The 21,516-nt window shown below is 41.7% G+C and overlaps 1 protein-coding gene across 8 annotated transcripts in view; it reads left to right on the top strand.

Moving 5' to 3' along the window:
* The window catches only part of RAF1 (Raf-1 proto-oncogene, serine/threonine kinase), a 71,561-nt gene that overhangs the window by 22,364 nt on the left and 27,681 nt on the right, over positions 1-21,516 (top strand). For 4 of the 8 annotated variants that reach the window (XM_059663629.1, XM_059663628.1, XM_059663627.1 and 1 more), the window contains exon 2: positions 20,407-20,639. The exons of 1 other annotated variant lie outside the window; for it this stretch is intronic. In XM_059663629.1, the coding sequence (XP_059519612.1) occupies positions 20,433-20,639 (207 nt within the window). In that variant the 5' untranslated portion in view covers positions 20,407-20,432. Of the gene's footprint in view, positions 1-20,406; positions 20,640-21,516 lie in introns of those variants that run through there. 3 more of the 8 variants (XM_059663633.1, XM_059663632.1, XM_059663631.1) reach the window with 1 other exon arrangement.

Genomic DNA, 21,516 nt, shown 5'->3' with positions numbered 1-21,516 from the left:
GGGCTCCGTACCCTGTCACGCACAGAGCAGGGCGGATCAGGGGGTTGGGGCGCCGCCCTCTATCACCCACAGAGCAGGGTTGATCGGGGGTTGGGGCGCAGCTACTCTCACACTCAGGGCAGGGCCGATGGGGAGGTTATGGCTCTACCCCATCACACACAGAGCAGGGCCTGGGGGGGGGGCTGCCGCACCCTGTCACACACAGAGCAGGGCCTATCAGGGGGTTGGGGCGCCACACCCTGTCACACACAGAGCCGCAGGGCGATCAGGGGGTTGGGGCGCTGCCCCCTGTCACGCTGATCCCAGTGCTGGGAGGCATATTACCCTTTTACTATATAGACTAGAGGCCTGGTGCATGGGTGGGGGCTGGCTGGTTTGCCCTGAAGGGTGTCCTGGATCAGGGTGGGGGCCCCCACTGGGGTGCCTGGCCAGCCTGGATGAGGGGATGATGGCTGTTTGCAGCTGGTCACACACCCTTCAGGGTGGGGGTCCCCACTGGGGTGCCTGGCCAGTCTGGGTGAGGGGCTGAGGGCTGTTTTCAGGCTGGCGGGTGACTGAAGCTCCCAACTGCTCCTTTTTTTCTTTTTTTTATTCTGGGCCAGCTTTAGCTCTGGCTCCAGCTCTGAGGCCTCTGCTCCTGAAAGCAGGTATCTGGTTTGTTTGGGTTCTATAATCGAGACACTGTATCAACTCCAGGTCTGAGATCCTGGCTAGCTGAAAGCAGGTTTCTGGGGTTTTGTTTAGCTTCTATATTTGTTACAATGTTTCAAATTGCAAGCTCAGAGGCCGGCAGCGGCAGGCGGGGAACGTTGGAGTCCTCCGTCACTGAAGCAAGCAAGCCTCATGTTTGCTTCAAGCTGCCTGGCTGCCAGCTGCCATATTGGCTGGCAGTTAATTTGCATATCGCCCTGATTAGCCAATGGGAAGGGTAGCAGTCATATGCTAATTACCATGTTTCTCTTTTATTAGATAGGATTGGTCATTGGACACTTGGTTTTTTTCCCACCTTTTGGCTATTGTGAACTATAATGCTGTTATGAACATGGGTGTGCAAATATTTCTTTGAGTAAATGCTTTAGTTTTTTTGGGTCTGTATCTAGAAGTGGACTTGCAGGATCATGTAGTAATTCTATTTCCAGTTTTTTGAGTAACTGCCATATTGTTTTTCATAGCAGCTGCACCATTTTACATTCTCACCAGCAATGCACAAGAGTTCCAATTTCTCCACATTCTTGCCAACACTTTTTTTATAACAGTAATCCTAATGGGTGTGAAGTGGTATCATTGTGGTTTTGATTTTCATTTCCCTAATAATTAGTGATATTGAACACTTTTTCATGTTGTTATTACCTGTTCCTGTTTCTCCTTTGGAAAAATGTCTATTCATAATCCTTTGCCTATTTTTAAATTCGGTTGTCGTTTTACCTTTTAAAAAATATATATTTTTATTGATTTTTAGAAAGGAAGGGAGAGGGAGAGAGATATTAACATCAGTGATGAGAGAGAATCATTGATTGGCTATCTCCTGCACGCCCCCCACGTGGGATCAAGCCTGCAACCCTCGCATGTGCCTGACTGGCTTCGAACCATGACATCCTGGTTCATAGGTCGATGCTCAATCACTGAGCCACACCAGCTGGGCTGTTTTTACTTTCTTGATAGTGTTCTTAAAGCACAAAAGTTTTTTTTTTATTTTGATGAATGTATCTGGTTTTGTTGTTGTTGTTGTTGCTTATACTTTTTTGGCGGCGGGGGGGGGGATTCCAATTTGTTTATTTTTAAACAAAATCTCCAAAACAATAAATGTTGTCAATTGCTTCCCCCCCCCACCCCCCAGTGATGGTGTTACTAAAAAGCCACTGCCAATTTCAAGATCATGATGATTTATTCACTCCCATGTTTTCTTTTTCTCTTTTTTTTAAAAAATATATTCTTACTGATTTCAGAGAGGAAAGGAGAAAGAGATAGAAACATCAACAATGAGAGAGAATCATTGATTGGCTGCCTTCTGTGTGCCCCTCACTGGGACCAAGTCCACAATCTGGGCATGTGCCCTTGACTGGAATCAAAACCAGGACCCTTGGGTCCACAGGCCGATGCTCTATCCACTGGGCCAAACCGGCTAGGGCTCCTATGTTTTCTTTTAAGTGTTTTATAATTTTTAGTTTTAGCTCTTATAAAAGGATCTTGATCTTTTGGGTTAAATTTTGTACATGCTGTGAAGTAGGGGTTCAGTTTTATTCTTTTGCATGTAGATAATCCAGTTGTATCAGCACCATTTGTGCTGGGGCCATTGTTTGGCACCCTTCTCATTTCTGTTCCATTGATCTGTATGTCTGTCCCTATGCCAGTACCACACTGTCTTGAATAAGTTTGAAATTGGTAAGTGTGAATCCTCCAACTTTGTTCTTTTTCAAAATTCTTTGGCTATATACTGTCCTTTGAGTTTACATATAAATTTTAGGGTCAACTTACCAGTTTCTACAGATAAGCCAGCAAAGAAGTCTATTCTGATAGGGATTGTGTTGAAACTATAGATCAGTTTGGAGAATATTGCCATCTTAACAGCAAAATTGCTTTTCCTGCTTTTGGGCCCACCTTCTCCTCTTATAATTTCTGAGTTTACATGTTTCAGTTCATAGGACCATTCTATCTAGTCTCTATTTCAAATCAAGTTGCCCAGCTTGGATCTTTGTTCCATTCCATTATAGTGGGGCCAAGAGGGTAGGATCATGAATATAAACATATAAACATCGCTACTTGGGGCTTATTCCTATGGTGAGGGAAGAAAGTTCTCAAAAGAGGAGTGTGAGTTTGTGATATTCTCTGTTCGTCTTGGAACTGCCAAGCAGCTCTTTGTTGTTTAGTTGAGAGCTGTTCATCAGGCACTGTCATTGTGGCAGTTGGTTCCAGCAGCTCCGCAGGTGGCTCCAAAGACAGTTCTAGAGGAAAAGAGGCTACCTACTCATGGGTATGGTGGCTGCCTCCTTGTATTCCTTAGGTAGCATGCTCCTGTATAAACCATTTCCATTTTATTATGGAACTCTTCTGGGCACTGCCTTTCTCATTAGAGTGTTTCTTCAACATCACCCAAGACATTATGGGTATCTCAGGTTTCATGATTGTTTTGTGTCCTTCAGTCATTGAGGCAGTCTTAATGCCCAGGCAGGCTAATAATTGTCTCTCAAATGAGAGGCACTCATGGGCTTTTGCCGTAAGTTTTAGTCTGCATGAGAAGGGGTGGCAGACACTTTCAACATCATAAATGAGTGGCGATCAGAAGGGTCCAAAGGTGTTGAGAGAGCTACACAGCCTTTTGTAATTCAGCCTGCTTCTGTTCGGGTACCCACCCAAATATATCGTTCTTTTGGGTAGTCTTATAGATGGCAGCTCACAGTACTCCCAAATGTGATACATGCATTCTCTAAAATCCAAATGAACCACTCAAACGCTGGTCTTCTGGTTTGGGCCTAGGGGTGGGTAGCAGTAGTAGTTTACTTTTAGTCTATTGTGGAATATCCCTGGTGGCTCCTGCTTAGGTTATTCCTGAGAATTTCACTGTTTGGGCAGGCCCTCAGATCTTTGCTAGATTTATTAACTAGCCCTGGTTGGTCATGTGCAGTACCATTGCATTCATATCAGTCTTAGCCTGCTCTTTAGTTTCCAATATTGTCATAATGTCATCAATATAGTGTATTATTATACTGGAGACCTGCATCAAGTCCAAATTCTTTCTGACCAAATTATAACAGTAAACCAGCAAGTTCAAGTAACATAGCAAAAATAAATTGTGATTCTTTCCATGTGAAGGCAAATTTCAGTTGGCTCTTCTCTGGAGAAGTATTTGCAAGGTCAGTCATTGAGTACCTGCCTCCTTTAGCTTGATGTACTAGGTGTACCGGTTAATAATGGCAGATTTTGTAATCAAGTAAAAAAGATAATTTCAAGAGAAACATCAAAAGTGCTTTATTCAAAGTAATGTGCATCGCTAGCTACACATTTCCCCCATCTTTCAGGTAATTTGTGGATAGCGTCTCAATAGAACTTTGAGGCAAACCATTCAGAGACCCAATTTTCCACTTCTTGGTACGTTTTGAAGTGCTGCTCAGAAAGTGTGTGTGCCATCGATCGGAACAAGTGGTGATCTGAAGGAGCAAGGTCTGGTGAATACAGTGGGTGGGTTAATACTTCCCAGGCAAGACCTTTTAACGTGTCTTTAACTGGTTTTGAAGTGTGTAATGGTGTGTTATCGTGAAGCAAAATTACTTTGCCGTGTCTCCTGGAACATTCTGGTCATTTCACGATCAAAACGTGGTTCAAATTGATTATTTGTTGTCAGTAGCGATCAGTATTAACAGTTTCACCTGTTTTAAAAGCTCATAATACACCACACCTTCCTGATCCCACCAAACGCAGAGCATTGTCTTCTTTCCAAAGCAATTTGGCCTTGCAGTCATGTTGATGGTTGACCTGGATCAACCCATGATTTTGTGCATTTGGGATTCTCAAAATAAATCCACTTTTCATCGCCAGTCACAATTTGATGCAAAAGACTTTCGTGCCATTGAAGCAACATTTTACTGATGACTTTTTGGTTTTCCATTTGGTTTTCGTTCAGTTGATGTGGCTCCCATTTTCCTTCCTTTAAAATCTTTCCCACTTCCCTGGCCGGTTTGGCTCAGTGGATAGAGCGTCAGTCTGGGGACTGAAGGGTCCCAGTTTTGATTCCAGTCAAGGGCATATACCTTGGTTGTGGGCACATCCCCAGTAGGGGGTGTTCAGGAGGCAGCTGATCGATGTTTCTCTCTCACCGATGTTTCTAACTCTCTATCCCTATCCCTTCCTCTCTGTAAAAAAAAACAATAAAATATATTTTAAAAAATAAAATCTTTCCCATTGCTTGTAAACGATCGGAAATTGTTTGCTGAGCAACATTTAATCTTTCTGCAAGTTGTTTTTGAGTTTGACACGCATCTTCATCCAATAATGCTTTTAATTGTTGGTCTTTAAACTTTCTCAGTTGACCTGGACGTTCTTTGTCTTTCACATTGAAAGCATCATTTATAAAGCAAATTTGACATATGAAGTTTTGAAGCTTGCTGTCAATACAACAAAATAGCATACATATCAAATTGCATATATATAACAACATATGTGTAACTCCATCTATTGAAAAAAATCCGCATTATTAACTGGTACACCTAGTAATTTCTGTATGGTTGAGACCATGTGCAGAACTGCTGAGGCTATGGGCAGTGTAAATTTATTTAAGCCTCAATAGTCTACTGTTAGTCTCCATGAGCCATCTACCTTTTTCACAGGCCACACAGGGCTATTTACAGCCAATTCACTGATACCAGCACTCCAGCTTCTGGCATGTCATTAAAGTGATACTCTTTTTTTGCCCACCAGGTATTCTGTATTGCTTTATGTTAACCACCTGTGTGGTCTGGGGCAGTTTCAGTGGTTCCCATTTAGCATACCCAATGAATACTGGCCCCCAAGGACGGATTTATATGCTTTCTATTTTACAGTATTATATTAGGCAGGGGAAGCAATCCCCAGTCAGGCATAATATCCATCCCAGTAATACAAACATGTCAAACGCGAGGCCCAGCTAATATAATGGCATGTAAGAAACGTTTTAATAAAAATTTCAGAGCTTAATTCTTACAATATCCTGTTATGCATAATTATTAATAATGAACTACAAGTTCACTAATGACTGATTACTATAATCATGTTGCATTCATTTCCCTTATGCCCAAGCGCACCATTTCTCTCCACTAATACTAGCAGCGAATATTTTAGCAGCCATTTGCCGTGTTATTAGTCTTGTACTGACTTGTTTGGCGTGCGCAACAGGAAATATTTCACTTTCGGAGAACAAGAAGAATAGGTTTATTTGCGTTACATTTATTAATTTGTGCAGTTATTCAGTATCTGGTAAGTTAATATTCAAGAAAAAATATTAATTTTTATTAAAATGTTCTATTATTTTATGTTAACAGTTACTCATTTCAGCACTTTGTATTCAGCATGTCTCTATCGAAATAAACCTACATTTCTATGAAAATTGAAGCTTTTGTTTTTTTGCAGCCCGCATAAACTTAAACCTTGTTTATTTGGCCCGTATTAGCCTTTGAGTTTGACATGCTTGACCTAGAATATCTCAAGATCCAGAATAGGTCCCCTCTCTTCAAGGAATAGTATACTTAAAGCGAGGGGGTATAGGATCATGTTAAACTTCTTAAATGTGAACTGTTTTCTTCCCTCCTTTCTGTCCCCTCCCTTCTTCCCCTCCCTTCCGTTTGTCCCCTCCATCTCTCCCTCCCAAAAAAGAAAAAGACATTATGTAGGTAAGTATTGTTGGTAGTAGTTGAGGTTGCTAGAAAGGGTCACATCATTAGGGATTTTTGTTCCTGATGCACATTTGTTATCCAAGGATTTCCCTTCTTTGTTCTCTAGGGGATTTCATTCGCTTCTTCTTTGTTAATGCCCTAGTTTCTCTATCCCAAGTCTTTCTCTTTCTTGATTTACTCTTATTCAAGTAATAAATTCCTTGAGAAAGAAATCATGAAGGGTAAAATTTCTGTAACTATGAATGTCAGAAAACACTACTTAACTACTACCCTTCATTGATAGTTTTGTTGATTATTCGAAGTTTGAGGTAACTTTCCATCAGAATTTAGAAGGCTTTGTTCTATTTTAACTTTCAGTATTGAGAAATTTGAAGCCTTTCTGGTTTCTGGTCCTTTGTATTATTTCTCTAGACGTATATAGAATCTTTTTGTCCTCCATTATAAAATTTGAGGTAGTAGGCATTCATTGGATGGGCTCTTTTCTGGTTGTTTTTTCCCCTTGTGTGTTTTGATCTTTATCATCCATCTTAGAGGCTCTCCTAAAATGTCTGGTAATTCTGGGCAGTCTGCTTATTTTGAAAAGGATAGGATTAAACAGCTGATTGGAATCTTTGAGTGCTTGGGTTAGTCTTATCTTTGAGCTTCATTTTAAGGGAGGGGAACATGTGTCAGTTTCTTTGAGTCTGGTTGCCTAGCTATGGAACGGGTTGTTGGTCTCCACATTCCAGCACTTAGTATAGTTTTTAGAATGGAATCTATGCTCTAAACCAGGGGTGGGCAAGCTTTTTGACTCAAGGGCCACAGTGGGTTCTTAAACTGGACCGGAGGGCCGGAACAAAAGCATGGATGGAGTGTTTGTGTGAACTGATATAAATTCAAAGTAAACATCATTACATAAAAGGGTACGGTCTTTTTTTTTTTTTTTTTTTTTTATTCATTTCAAACGGGCCGGATTCGGCCCGTGGGCCGTAGTTTGCCCACGGCTGCTCTAACCTGTACACCAGTCTAGAGATCTTCTATTTGACCTTTTCCAGGAATAAAAGGTATTGGGCCTTCTTATTTAGAAGCATTTCAAGCCCTGGCCAGTGTGGCTTAGTTGGCTGGAGCATCATCCTATACACCAAAAGGTCATGGGTTTGCTTCCCGGTTTAAAATAATAAAAATAAAAGAAATTTTTTTTTTTTTTAAAAGAAGCATTTCAGAGAGCTCCTGGCAATTAGGCTGCTGAGTTATACTTATCTTTGAAGGAGTATGAAGAGCACAAAATAATCTCACCCTGCTGATGAAACGCTGACCTGATAGGAAATTCTTATAAAAGTTACACCCATTGGTGTTGCCTTTATCAATCTGTATCTTTACCCCTTTTCTACACTTTTAGAACTCTGTCTTCTAAGAAGATGAAGTAGTAGCACAACCTGCCCTTTCTGGGTTAAACCTCCCCTCTACCACCTCCCAAAAAAGATCAGAGAAAATAGATAGCAACAATAGCTTTTAGAAAACAAGCTTACTTTAAAACAAAAATTCACCCAAGTCCAGTTTTAAAGTATTAAAAACATGACAGTAGCAGCACTCATACATAATTCTTAACCTTTTAACCCAGTAATCCCAAGCCTAGGGTGTTAAGCACAATGTCTATATTCCTGTGTTTATTTCAGGTTCTCTGTTAGGATAAATAAGGTGTTTTCAGAAATTTTAAAATTTGAAAAAATATAAAAATATGTGGTAATAGGTAAGCATAGATAATAATAAATTACATCCAACACAATAGAGTATGATTAGGCAAACAATTGTCAAGTATGTAAAATTATATAGGAAGAATAATGGAGCATAGGATTTGGATTGGGAATGCAATTGTGCATACATATAGACAAGGGTTAATGTGACACTAGCCCCAGAAGCACCATTGACAAATAGTGAAAGAAAGATCCATGGCTCAGCTAGCAGGACTGCCCACTTCATGTGAATTAGGAGAAAGCCTTTCCTCCAGGCTAATGATGTCTGTGTATTGGGTACATGGCTGAATTTCTACCCTGTTTCATTCTCTATGCTGGGAGTCCTTGTGTAGCTCAGAAGTTATAACAATACCAGAGGCCTGATGCATGAGATTTGTGCAAGGGGCTTGGCCCTCACAGCCCCACGGCCCTGCCCACTGGTCGTTCGGTAGGTCTTACGGAAGGTCATCCCCCCGCCCCAGTTTAATTAGCATATTAGCTCTTTATTATATAGAATCATTTTCTATGTGTTAGGCATAGCGCTAAGTGCCTTACAAACATTTTTGAACAACTTTCATAACAACTCAGGTATTATCCCTTTTTTTACACTTAATTCTTCAACCCAGACATTCTCTGAACTCCATAATTCTATATCTATTGTCTATGTGGTTTATTTGCAAAAAGCAGCTGGAGGAATCCTCGTCTGCTCTGCTCAAAACCTTTCCATGACTTTTTTGTTTCACTCAGTAAAAGGCAAAGTCCTTACAGTGCAGTATGTTATCTGCATTGTCTCCCCTGCCCCCAACTGTACTCTCAGTTCACTGAACTCCATGATCTCTTTGGTATTCCTTGTACACAGGACACTCCTGCTCTAGGGTTTTCACTGGCTGTTCTCCCAGATATCTGCAAGTTGAACTCCCTGACTTCTAAGTCTTGGCTCAACTGTTGCCTCCTTATTGAGGCCTACTCTGACCTCACTATATAAGTTGCACCCTGCCTCTCTTTCTTCAGTACTTATTACCCACTATTGTATTATATATCTTTACTTTATTGTGTGTCTCCCCACTAGAAGATATGCTTCTCCTGAAGTTAGGGATCTTTGTCTCTATTTCAGTGAGGTACCCGAAGCATCTAGAACAGTGTCTGGTGCATAGTAGGTACTTGATAATGTTTATTGCATGAATGAATGATCGAGTGAGAATATTTTTGTGATGGAAGTCAAGCAATTAAGCAAAGGCCACACAGCTAATAAAAGTTGGAGGTAGATTTTGAACTGATATGCATGTATTGTGCTTCTAATATTAGAAAATGATATTTTAAAAAATTAGGTTAGGGATGAGTAAGATTATAGGTAACATTTTTCCCTTATTTTTCTCCCCAAACGTAATTCTTATATCATATTCTAAATAAAAGTATAATTTTTAAAAAGTTACCAGAGTGGAAGGAAAGAGCAACTATCAGGAAGCAGGCAGCCACAAGGTTGAAATCTGGCACCTCATCTGAGCAACAGCTTGTCTCACAAATGCACCGATCTTATCTCCCCTTAGAATAAAGATGGTTTGATAAAACCTTAGTAAAACTTGTGAGTGCTTTTGACCTTAGATATTCTCTCAGTAATCTTGATTGTTCCCTGTCTTACTATGTTATCTTGGATAATTTTATTTAACCTTTTTGGTCCTTAGTTTCCTAATCGCCAAAATCAGAATACAGTAATAATCTTTGGGAACAGAGTTGGGAATATTAAATGAGATATTGTATGTAAAGAACAAACTTCTTATGTAAAAAACCTCAGTATTATCATTAATGTTGCTGCTTAGTTGGTACAGAATTTGAAGAAAAAAAATTTAGCGGATATATCTTGTTGCATAGTGAGTTGGCAGGTATTAAAATAGAGAGCAAACCAGTATTGTTATTGTTTAGATAGCCAAACAGTCTTTCTTATATATTTGTGTTTTTTAATGGATGCTTGCTTGTGGTTATAATTTTCTATTACAGGGTTTCATGATGGCAGCAGAGTAGGTGGATCTTCCTTGCACTTCCTCCCAGAACCAAACTGGAAATAAAACTAAATTGGGAGCCTGGTTGGTGTGGCTCAGTGGTTGAGTGTCAACCTATGAACCAGAAGGTCATGGTTTGATTCCCAGTCAGAGCACATGCTCGATGCCCAATAGGAGGCGTGCAGGAGGCAGCCGATCAATGATTCTCTCGCATCATTGATGTTTCTATTTCTCTCTCCCTCTCTGAAATCAATAAAAAATATATTTAAAAAAAACTAAATTGGGTAACATTCACCTTGAATTATCAACTGAAGACTAGCTGAAGAGGAGACTTTTAAAAAACAAGGAAGGGCAGAAACCATCTTGAGACTGCACCTGCACAGCAGTTCTCATGATTGGTCGGGGCTGAGCCTCACAGTCAGCCAGCTTGAGGGGAGAATCCCACCCACGAACGGGACAACAACATTTAGGACCCAATTATAACAGGAGAGCCCAAATAACCCACACAAGGGACATTTCTAGAGCAGCCAGCTCAGGAGATCAAAGAGACTGACTGCATCACTGAGTCACATAGGGCACTTACTACATGAGGCCACCCCACAAAGAATGGGAGTCATAGCAGTTTCTATCTAATACAGTGGTCGGCAAACTGTGGCTCGTGAGCCACATGCAGCTCTTTGGCCCCTTGAGTGTGGCTCTTCCACAGAATACCATGTGTGGGCGCGCATGTACAGTGCAAAGTTGACTTAAAACTTTAAGTAAAGTTTATCAAGTTAATTTTAGGGAACGTTGTGGAGTGAAAGAAGATGTAGTGTCGAGGATTGAGAAAGGTATGTTGAGATGGACATATAGAGAGGATGAGCGAAAGGAGATAGACGAAACAAGTATACAAGACGAGTGTGGATGGGAGAGTTGGAAGGGGTTGACCTCAGCAAACGTACCTCAATCAGATTGAGCACGTTTTTAGCAAAGGCCAGCTTAGGAGTACCCTAATTAAGTTAATAACAGTGTACCTACCTATATAGTTTAAGTTTAAAAAATTTGGCTCTCAAAAGAAATTTCAATCGTCGTACTGTTGATATTTGGCTCTGTTGACTAATGAGTTTGCCGACCACTGATATAATACATAGAAATAAACACAAAGAGACAGCTAAAATTGGGAGACAAAGAAACAGCCCACAAATGAAAGAAAAGTTGGAATCTCCAGAAAAACAGCTAAATGAATTGGAGGCAAGCTATTTATCAGACACAGAGTTCAGAGTAATGTCTATAAGGATGCCCAAGGAACTTAATGATAACTACAAGGAACTTAGTGGGAACTACATCAGCATGAAAAAGGACATAGAAACCAGGAATAAGAAACCAGGAAGAATTCCATATCTGATATCAAAAATACACAGGATGGGAGTAAAAGTAGGCTGAATGGAGCAGAGGGTAGAATCAGCCATTTGGAAGGCAAGGTAGAAAAAATACCCCCAAAAAAACAAAAACAAAAAGAAAAAGAAAAATACCCAATCAGCCCAACAAGAAGAAAAAGTATTTTAAAAAACAAAGACGAGGATAGTTTAAGGGAAGTTTGGCACAACATGAAATGTAGTAATAGCTACATCATAGGGTACCAGAAGGATAAGAAAGTGAGCAAGGGATAGAAAACCTGTTTGAAGAAATAATGACAGAAAACTTCCCTAACCTGGTGAAGGGAAAAGTTATACAAGTTCAGGAAGCACAGAGAGTCCCAATCAAGATGAATCCAAAGAGACCCACACCAAGACACATCATAATTAAATGTCAAAGGTTAAAGACAAAGATAGAATCTTAAAGGCAATAAGAGAGAAACAGTTAGTTACAAGGGAGTTCTCACACGGCTGTCAGCTGGTTTTTCAATAGAAACACTTCAAGCCAGAAGGGATTGGCATGAAGTATTGAAAGTAATGAAAAGCAAGGACTTGAAACCAAGAGTACTCTATCTAGCAAGGCTAGCATTTAAAATTGAAGATGAAATACATAAAGAGCTTTCCAGACAAAAAAGGCTAAAGGAGTTCATTACCACCGAGCCAGCATTGCAAGAAATATTAAAGGGACTGTTTTAAGAAGAAAAAGAAAGAGGGAGGGAGGGAGGAACATAGGTATAAAGAAGAAAAAAATGACAATAAATAAGTGCCTGTCACTAATAACCTTAAATGTAAATGGATTAAATGCTCCAATCAAAATATATAGGGTAGCTGAATGGATAAGAAAACATGACCCAAATGCATGCTGCCTACAAGAGACCCACCTCAGAACAAAAGATTTACACAGACTGAAAGTGAAGGGATGGAAAAAAATACTCCATGCAAATGGAAACGAAAAAGAAAAGCTGGGGTAGCAATACTCATATCAAAATAGACTTCAAAACAAAGGCCACAACAAGAGACTAAGAAGGTCACTTCATAATACCAAAGGGAGCAATCCAACAAGAGGTCATAACTCTTGTAAATATATATGCACCCAATATAGGAGAACCTAAGTATATAAAAAACTCATGGTGGACTTTAAGGGGAGATATTGAAAGCAATCTATATCTATATATCTATATAAAACCCTAATATGCAAATAGACTGAATGACCGAACAACCAGTCTCTATGATGTGTGCTGACCACCAGAGGGAATGCACAGAACATGGTGGGCGTCAGCGGCAGAGCACGGAACATGGCAGGCGTTGGCTGCGACAGGATGGTGGAGCAGGTGAACGGTGGCGCCATACCAAGGCGAGGGGGTGCTGGTTGCTGTCATCAGGGCAAATCTCTGGTGGTTACTGAAAATTCTTTGCTCCCGTGTGCCATAGTCCTGCCTGGCGCTCGCACTCGCTGCAGGCGCTGACCCTGCTTGCACCTGCTGCCAGCGCCAGCCCAAATCGCTTGGCGCCATCAGTGGGTGCGAGTGACGGCTGCTGGCCCCGATCACCCCTCAGGGCTTCTCCACCTCCCCCTGCTCCTGAAGGGTGATCGGGGCTGGCAGCCGCCTCTCACACCCACTGGCAGTGCCAACCCTGCTCGCACCTGGAGCCACTGCTTGCACCTGTTGCTGTTGCCGGTGCCAGCCCGATCGCTCAGTGCCGTCAGCGGGTGCAAGCGACGGCTACTGGCCCCTATCACCCCTGAGGGCTTCTCCACCTCCCTCTGCTCCTAAGGGGTGATCGGAGCAGCAGTCGCTGCTCGCACCCGCTGCTGGTGCCGGCCCCAATCACTCCGCACCGTCAACAGGTGTGAGCTGCAATGGGAGCGGGGCTGCCAGCAGACGGGACTGGGGCTGTGGCAGGAGGGGCCGGGTGGGGCGTGGAGGATTGGCCGAGATTCGTCCCTATGCCCACTGCAGCCTCGCAGCCCACAGTTCCTTTCAAGGTGCATGAATTCATGCACTGGGCCCCTAGCCTATATATATAAAAGCCTAAGCAACGGAACAACTGGTCGACTGGTCACTGTGACACGCACTGACCACCAAAGTACAGATGCTCAACGCAAAGGATTGGGCTCCCTCCTGTCTGGATCGGGCCTGCGGGGGTTGGGTCGAAACCGGCTATCTGACATCCCCCGAGGGGTTCCAGATTGCAAGAGGGTGCAGGCCAGGCCGAGGGACCCCACCAGTGCACGAATGCGTGCACTGGGCCTCTAGTATAATTATAGTAGGGAACTTTAACACCCCACTAAACATCACTGGATAGGTCTTCCAGACAAAAAAAATCAATAAGGGAACACACTAGATCAGATAGATTTAATTGATATTTACAGAACATTTCATCCTAAAGTGGCAGAATATACATCTTCTCAAGTGTGCACAGAACATTCTCAAAGATAGATCACATGTTAGGACCCAAAATAAGTCTTAACAAATTTAAGAAGATTGAAATACCAAGCATCTTGGATTGCAGTGGCATGAAACTAGAAATCAACTACAGTAAAAAAAATACCTGGAGGCTAAATAGCATGTTATTAAACTGAATGGGTTACCAAGGAGATCAAAGAAGAAATAAAAAAATTACCTGGAATTAAATGAAAATGACACACAACAACCCCAAATCTATGGGACACAGTGAAAGCAGTTCTGAGAAGGAAGTTTATAACATTATAAGTCTACCTCAAGAAGCAAGAAAAATCTCAAATATAATTTTACATCTTAAAATTAACCATTTTACTTAATAATTTACATTAATGTTAATATATTGTGGATTCTACAATTATCGTCCCATTGGTTTTGAAGTCTTGGTTGAATAATGCCTATGAGTCAGGTGTCATGCCAAGTTCCGGAAGAACAAAGAAAGTATGTATTCCATCCTCAAAGAACTTACAATAGGAGGGGAAGCAGACATGTAAGTAAATAAATTACAGTACAGAGTGGGAAGTGCTATTAATATACATGTAGATAATATAAATATGAAAAAGAGTAATAAATTCCTTATGAATAGCAAAAATAGAAGGGAAGCTTTATCATGGGGAATTTTAGGTGCTTTACCTGAAGAATCTCACAGAGGATCCAAAGCCTCAACAGAGGCTTACAGAATTTTACTGAGGGGCTGCCCTCAAAGAAAGACTTCCAGAAAACCATTTTGTACATTTTCAGGATTTTGTACGGTATAGAGTCTGGATCTCTTAAGCCATCTAGAGAGAAGGTAAAAAATTGCTAGGCTAAATGAGTACTGAATCTTTGTTGTGTGCACTTTGGAGGATTTAAATTGGGGAGGGAATCTACTTTAAGTTCAGTGAAATATAGTTAATACCACCCTCTCATTTGATGTTTTATTTGAAAGCAGAAAACAAAATCCTCTCAGCAGGCAGGAAACAGAAGGCCCTGCAGCAAAAACAATCATTTTAAGAAATGATAAACGAGAAAGTAAAGGAAGGCCTAACATTGAGAGACAGATAATATTAGAACTCCACATAGGGCAAAATAATTTAGTAAATGAGATTCTATATATATATTATAAAAACCATGGGTATGCCCTAGCCAGCTTGGCTCAGTGGATAGAGCGTCAGCCTGCAGACTGAAGGGTTATGGGTTTGATTCCGGTTGCAGGCTTGATTCCCAGTGGAGGGTGTGCAGGAGGCAGTGGATCAATGATTCTCTCTCATCATTGATGTTTCTATCTCTTTCTCCTCCCTTCCTCTCTGAAATCAATAAAAATATATATTTATTAAAAAAAAAAAAACCCATGGGTATGTAAGTTCCATGCCTTAAAATGTCGTATTGTTTAAGTTAGTGAACAGTGTGACCTAATCAGTATTGGAGAATTGTCTCAGGTTACTGTCGGTGTATTCATTAAAGTAGATATCTTCACAGTAAATTTGAGTAATAAATAAGGTCACAGAATAACTAATGTACCTGAGGAAAAGAATGAAAACTTAATATATTGAGTTAGTCCAGATAGCAATGAAATACACAAAACGGGAGGAATTACATGAAGTTGGGGAAATGACTTTTTAAAAAATATATAACAAAGCGGAATTAGCATACGTATGGAGAGAGTTCATTGGTAGGACTAATAAAGATACCTTAAGGCTAGATGGATCTATAAAAATGGTTATTCAAGTGCAGGAATAATGTATTTTGTGTGGATAAATAAATGCCTTTGGAGAAGGTGATGCCAACTCTCCTTGGGATTCTAGGCCTCAAAATTAACATCAGTAACTTTCAAATTTAATAGTGATTCCCACTAAGAAAAACATTTTATAATGTGTGTGTACCTAAACGAAGACTTCTCAAAATAGTACTTGTCCTATGCGAGATACATTCTGCCCTAATCCTATCTAATAAAAGAGAATCATGGTAATTAGCCGTACCTCCGCTACCCTTCCCATTGGCTAATCAGGGCGATATGCAAATTAACTGCCAGCCAAGATGGCAGCCGGCAGCAAGGCAGCTTGAAGCAAACATGAGGCTTGCTTGCTTCAGTGACGGAGGAATCCAACGCTCCCCGCCTGCAGCTGCCGGCCTCTGAGCTTACAGTTTGAAACATTGTTACAAATATAGAATCTAAACAAACTCCAGAAACCTGCTTTCAGCCGGCCAGGATCTCAGAGCTGGAGTTGAAACAGTGTTTCGATTATAGAACCCAAACAAACCAGATACCTGCTTTCAGCAGCAGAGGCCTCAGAGCTGGAGCCAAGCCTCAAAGCTAAAGCTGGCCCAGAATAAAAAAGAAAAGAAAAACAGGAGCAGTTGGGAGCTTCAGTCACCCACCAGCCTGAAAACAGCCCTCAGCCCCTCACCCAGACTGGCCAGGCACCCCAGTGGGGACCCCCACCCTGAAGGGTGTGTGACCAGCTGCAAACAGCCATCAGCCCCTCACCCAGGCTGGCCAGGCACCCAAGCGGGACCCCCACCCTGATCCAGGACACCCTTCAGGGCAAACCAGCCGGCCCCCACCTGTGCACCAGGCCTCTATCCTATATAGTAAAAGGGTAATATGCCTCCCAGCGCCAGGATCAGCGGAGCCGCGAGGCCTCCCGGCACTGGGATCAGCATGACAGGGGGCAGCGCCCAAACCCCCTGATCGCCCTGCAGCTCTGTGTGTGACAGAGGGAGCTCCTCAACCCCCTGATCGGCCCTGCTCTGTGCGTGACAGGGAGGAGCTCCCCAACCCCCTGATCGGCCCTGCTCTGTGCGTGACGGGGTGGCGCCGCAACCTCCCCATCGACCCTGCTTTGAGTGTGACAGGGTGCGGTGCCCCAACCCCCCAATCGGCCCTACCCTGAGCGTGACTGAGGGTGGCATCGCAACCTCCCGATCCGCCCTGCTCTGTGCATGACAGGGGGCGGTGCCCCAACTCCCCAATCAGCCCTGCTCTGAGCCTGACCAGGGGCTGCACCTAGGGATTGGGCATGCCCTCTGCCACCCGGGAGCTGGCCTAAGCCAGCAGGGCGTTATCTCCCGAGGGGTCCCAGACTGCGAGAGGGCACAGGCCGGCCTGAGGGACCCCCTCTCCCTCCCGAGTGCACAAATTGTTGTGCACCGGGCCTCTAGTCCTATATAATAAAAGCCTAATATGCTAAGTGTCTGGTCGTCCTGTTGGCTGTTCAACCAATCAAAGTGTAATATGGTAATGATATGCTAAGGCTGCTCAACCGCTCGCTGTGATGTGCACTGACTACCAGGGAGCAGATGCTCGGACCCATAGGTTAGCTTGCTGCTGGGGACCGGCCAATTGGGACTAAAAGATATGGGCCAGACACACCCTGGAGCCCTCCCGCAGTCCCTCCCTGGCCCCGATTGACATTGGTGGGGTCTCTCAGCCTGGCCTGCGCCTTCTCGCAATCCGGGACCCCTTGGGGGATGTTGGAGAGCTGGTTTCGGCCCGATTCCTCAGGCCAGGCCGAGGGACCCCATTGGTGCATGAACTAGGCCTCTAGTTTTAAGAGAAAGCTGGTCATGACTCACCAAAATGATTTCCTGAGCAGTATTGAGGGGCTTGGCCTTTGACTCTGTTGAGTCCCTTGCTGCATTATTCAGGACTGTGTGTCTTTATACTATATTTTGCTTGCTTCTAAACTTAGTAGTACTTTAGAAGTTACAAACCATCTTTTAACTTAGATATAGAAACTAGACTATAGCTCTAACTTTCCAAGAAATATTCACGCAGAGGATAAATGAGGTTGAGTGATTATGACAAGTGAACTATGGTAATAAAAATGGACATTTTGTGTGTGTTAATCCTCACCCAAGGATATTTTTTCCATAGACCTCTAGAGAGCTTAGAAGGGAGGGAGGGAGGGAGGGCAAGACAGAGAGAAACATTGATGTGAGAGACACATTGATTGGTTTCCTCCCACATGCGGGGATGGAACCTGCAACTCAGTATGTGCTCTTGACTGGGAATCGAACCCATGACCCTAAGTGCACAGACCAATGCTCTAACTACTGAGCAACATCAGCCAGGGCAAAAACGGATATCTTTGTATAGAAAGATAAAGCTTTGAAAAAGTTTAGGCTATAAAAATCTTGAGTTCTGTGATTAAAGTGAACATATCTTTAGGATGAGTGAATGGGGCATGATGGGAGAATGAAGCATGAAGCCAATTAAAGGCAAACTTTGGTGAACCTATGGTACCTACCACCCTCAGAAATAATGTAGGGTAGAAATAATAGATTCAGAGAAATTTAGAGAAACTTATGATTGACAAGTATAAAGTGGGTGACTACAGAAAGCAATGATATCTAGCAGTTAATGAGTTCTCTCAATTTTCTTTCGTAAAATATCCTTACTCTAGTATCTTCCAGAGACTGTTTTTGGGAGTAGGCTCATTGTGTCAATTCTTTAATGGAATAGTAGCCAACATAGAGGAAGCAGTTAGGATCTAGGCTTTTAATTTCTGAGGTGTTCTTTGATGCTGTGGGTGGGTGAGGAGGGAAGGGGGGGTCTGGAATGCAGAAGGAAGCAGCTTAGAACCAGTTGAAACTGAAATCTAAAATGAGCTAGAAAAATTCATATTAAATAAATTGTAAGCTTCCTAAGTAATTTATGGAATGTAGCTATCACAATAAATAAAACTATGAGTGTGCTATGTGTTTTCTGGTGAAAGATAAATGTTTAGATTTTAGAATACAGAATCTCAGGCTGTTTCAACAAATATTTAAGGTCAAGGAACTTTTGCAATAATAAAGGTACTGTTTTATCAGGGGGTTGTTATTTATTTTGGATTTTACTTATTTCCCCCCTTTTTATTGAATTTTGGGGTGACAAAATTTATCTGGTTAACAAAAATTATACAGATTTCAGGTGCCTAAACTCAACAGCAATAAAGTTACTGTTTTGTATATGTAAAGAGAATATTTGACTAACTTTTGATACTACATAATACATGTAGTCCTTTAAAGTATTTTTAAATGTATTGGTAACAGATAGATGACATTGGCCCCATTCTTACATTATGAAAAGTAACTTACAATTTTAGCAGTGACATCCAATAGTTTTGCTACTTAAATATAAAAGTATAAAATAATCACTATTTAAAGCAAATTTTCTTTTTAAAAAGTTTACTCTGGCAAAATAAAAGTAGGGTTTTTTTTATAACTTTAGATCAGGGGTGGGCAAACTTTTTGACTCGAGGGCCACAATGGGTTCTTAAACTGGACCGGAGGGCCGGAACAAAAGCATGGATGGAGTGTTTGTGTGAACTAATATAAATTCAAAGTAAAGATCATTACATAAAAGGGTACGGTCTTTTATTTCAATAGTTTTATTCATTTCAAACAGGCCGGATCCGGCCCGCGGGCCGTAGTTTGCCCATGGCTGGTCTATTCCATGCTTCTATATCTCTGGATCTATGTTGTTCATTAGTTTATTTTGTTCATTTGATCCCACATGTGAGTGAGATCATGTGATACTTGTCTTTCTCTGAATGGCTTATTTCACTTAGCATAATACTCTCTAGGTCCCTCCATGCTGTCTCAAAGGGTAAGAGACCCTTCACCCTTGATGAATCTTTTGATTCCCACTTTGCTAATTATTTGAGTTATCTATGAAATATTTTATAGGCCCTGGCCAGTTTTGCTCAGTGTTTTGAGCATTGGCCCGAGTACTGAAGGGTCCTGGGTTTGATTTTAGTCACGGGCACGTACCTTGGTTGCAGGCTGATCCCCAGCCCTGGTCAGGGCTGGTGCTGGAGGCAACCAATCGATACGTCTCTCACACATCCATGTTTCTCTCCCTCTATCTCCCCCTCACTTCCACTCTCTCTAAAAAAGTATCCTTGGATGAGGATTAACAGAAATATTTTATAGGAATATACTAATACAGAAGCTTTCTGATTAATTTATTTAAGCAGAAGGCATCTATATATATAAAAGCCTAATATGCAAAGTGCCCCTTCGGGAGTTTGATTGCTCACTATGACCAGGGGGCGGTATGGAATGAAGGGAGGCCCTGGCTGGCAGCCGGCAGCCACTAGGGACCCTACCCGTGCATGAATTTTGTGCACTGGGTCTCTAGTCACTTATAAGAAAGCTCTAAAATAGTCAAATTTATAGAATCAGAATGGAATGGTGTTTGCCAGAGGCTGGGGAAGGGGTGAATGGAGTGTTGCTAATCAAAGGCAAAAGTTTTACTTAAGCAAGATGATGAATAAGATGTAGAGATGTGTACAGCATTGTCCCTTTTGTGCGCTTAACCTGGCCAAGAGCATCTCATGCTGTGTTCTCACCACAAAAAGACAACAATAAGTAAATGAAGTACTTAAAAAAGATAGCCCACAGACCATGATTTTCATAACTTATATATTGTTGTTGAGTTAATTGCTTATGTTTTAGAAATATAATGTAATAAAATAATTAAAAATAATATCTTGTTGTTTTCTTATAACCAGGTTTAAGTGTTGTGTAAGCTGCATCAATGGAGCACATACAGGGGGCCTGGAAGACGATCAGCAATGGTTTTGGATTCAAAGATGCAGTGTTTGATGGCCCCAGCTGCATTTCCCCCACAATAGTTCAGCAGTTTGGCTATCAGCGCCGAGCATCAGATGATGGCAAACTTATGGACTCTTCTAAGACAAGCAATACTATCCGTGTTTTCTTGCCAAACAAGCAAAGAACAGTGGTAAGTGAACATTCCTCTGAGAAAATTTAGTTGTCCATCTGCCTATAGCGAACATTAATGGATCATGTCTCCCATCTTATAAACAGGCAAAATCTTCACTGTTGCTTAGGGTCTTCATTAATTGGCTTTCCAGCTGCAGAGTTTATATGGCTGTGTTCCTCCCACACCACCTATTTTTCCCAACCCTTAGCCCTTCTATTATAACTCTTGCCTAGTATATCTGCTTTTCTGCACTTCATTTAAACAAATAGTACATTCTTTTTTTTTTTTTTTTAAATATATTTTATTGATTTTTTACAGAGAGGAAGGGAGAGAGATAGAGAGCTAGAAACATCGATGAGAGAGAAACATCGATCAGCTGCCTCCTGCACATCTCCTACTGGGGATGTGCCCGCAACTCAGGTACATGCCCTTGACCGGAATCGAACCTGGGACCTTTCAGTCCACAGGCCGACGCTCTATCCACTGAGCCAAACCGGTTTCGGCCAAATAGTACATTCTTTTTTGTTAATCCTCAACTGAGGATATTTTTTCCATTGCTTTTTAAAGAGAGTGGAAGGGAGGGGAAGAAAGAGAGAAAGATGATGTGAGACACATTGATTTATTGCCTCTCATACACACCCTGAGCAGGGCTGGGGATTGAACCTGTAACCCAGGGATGTGCCCTTGACTGGGGATTGAACCCAACACTCTAACCACCAGCCAGGGCAAATAGTATATTCTTATGGGGATATATTTTAAAGACTCTCAAAGCTCCCTTAGACCTTTCTAGCTAATTTTTAAAAGTCATTAATAATTAAAAATTATTTTCTTCTGAATAGTAAAGCAAAATGTTCACTTACATATTTTTTTGGTTATTATAATTAAGTATTTAGAA

Source organism: Myotis daubentonii, chromosome 14, assembly GCF_963259705.1.
Source record: "Myotis daubentonii chromosome 14, mMyoDau2.1, whole genome shotgun sequence".
NCBI lineage: Eukaryota > Metazoa > Chordata > Mammalia > Chiroptera > Vespertilionidae > Myotis > Myotis daubentonii.
This window is presented reverse-complemented; position numbering and strand designations above follow the sequence as displayed.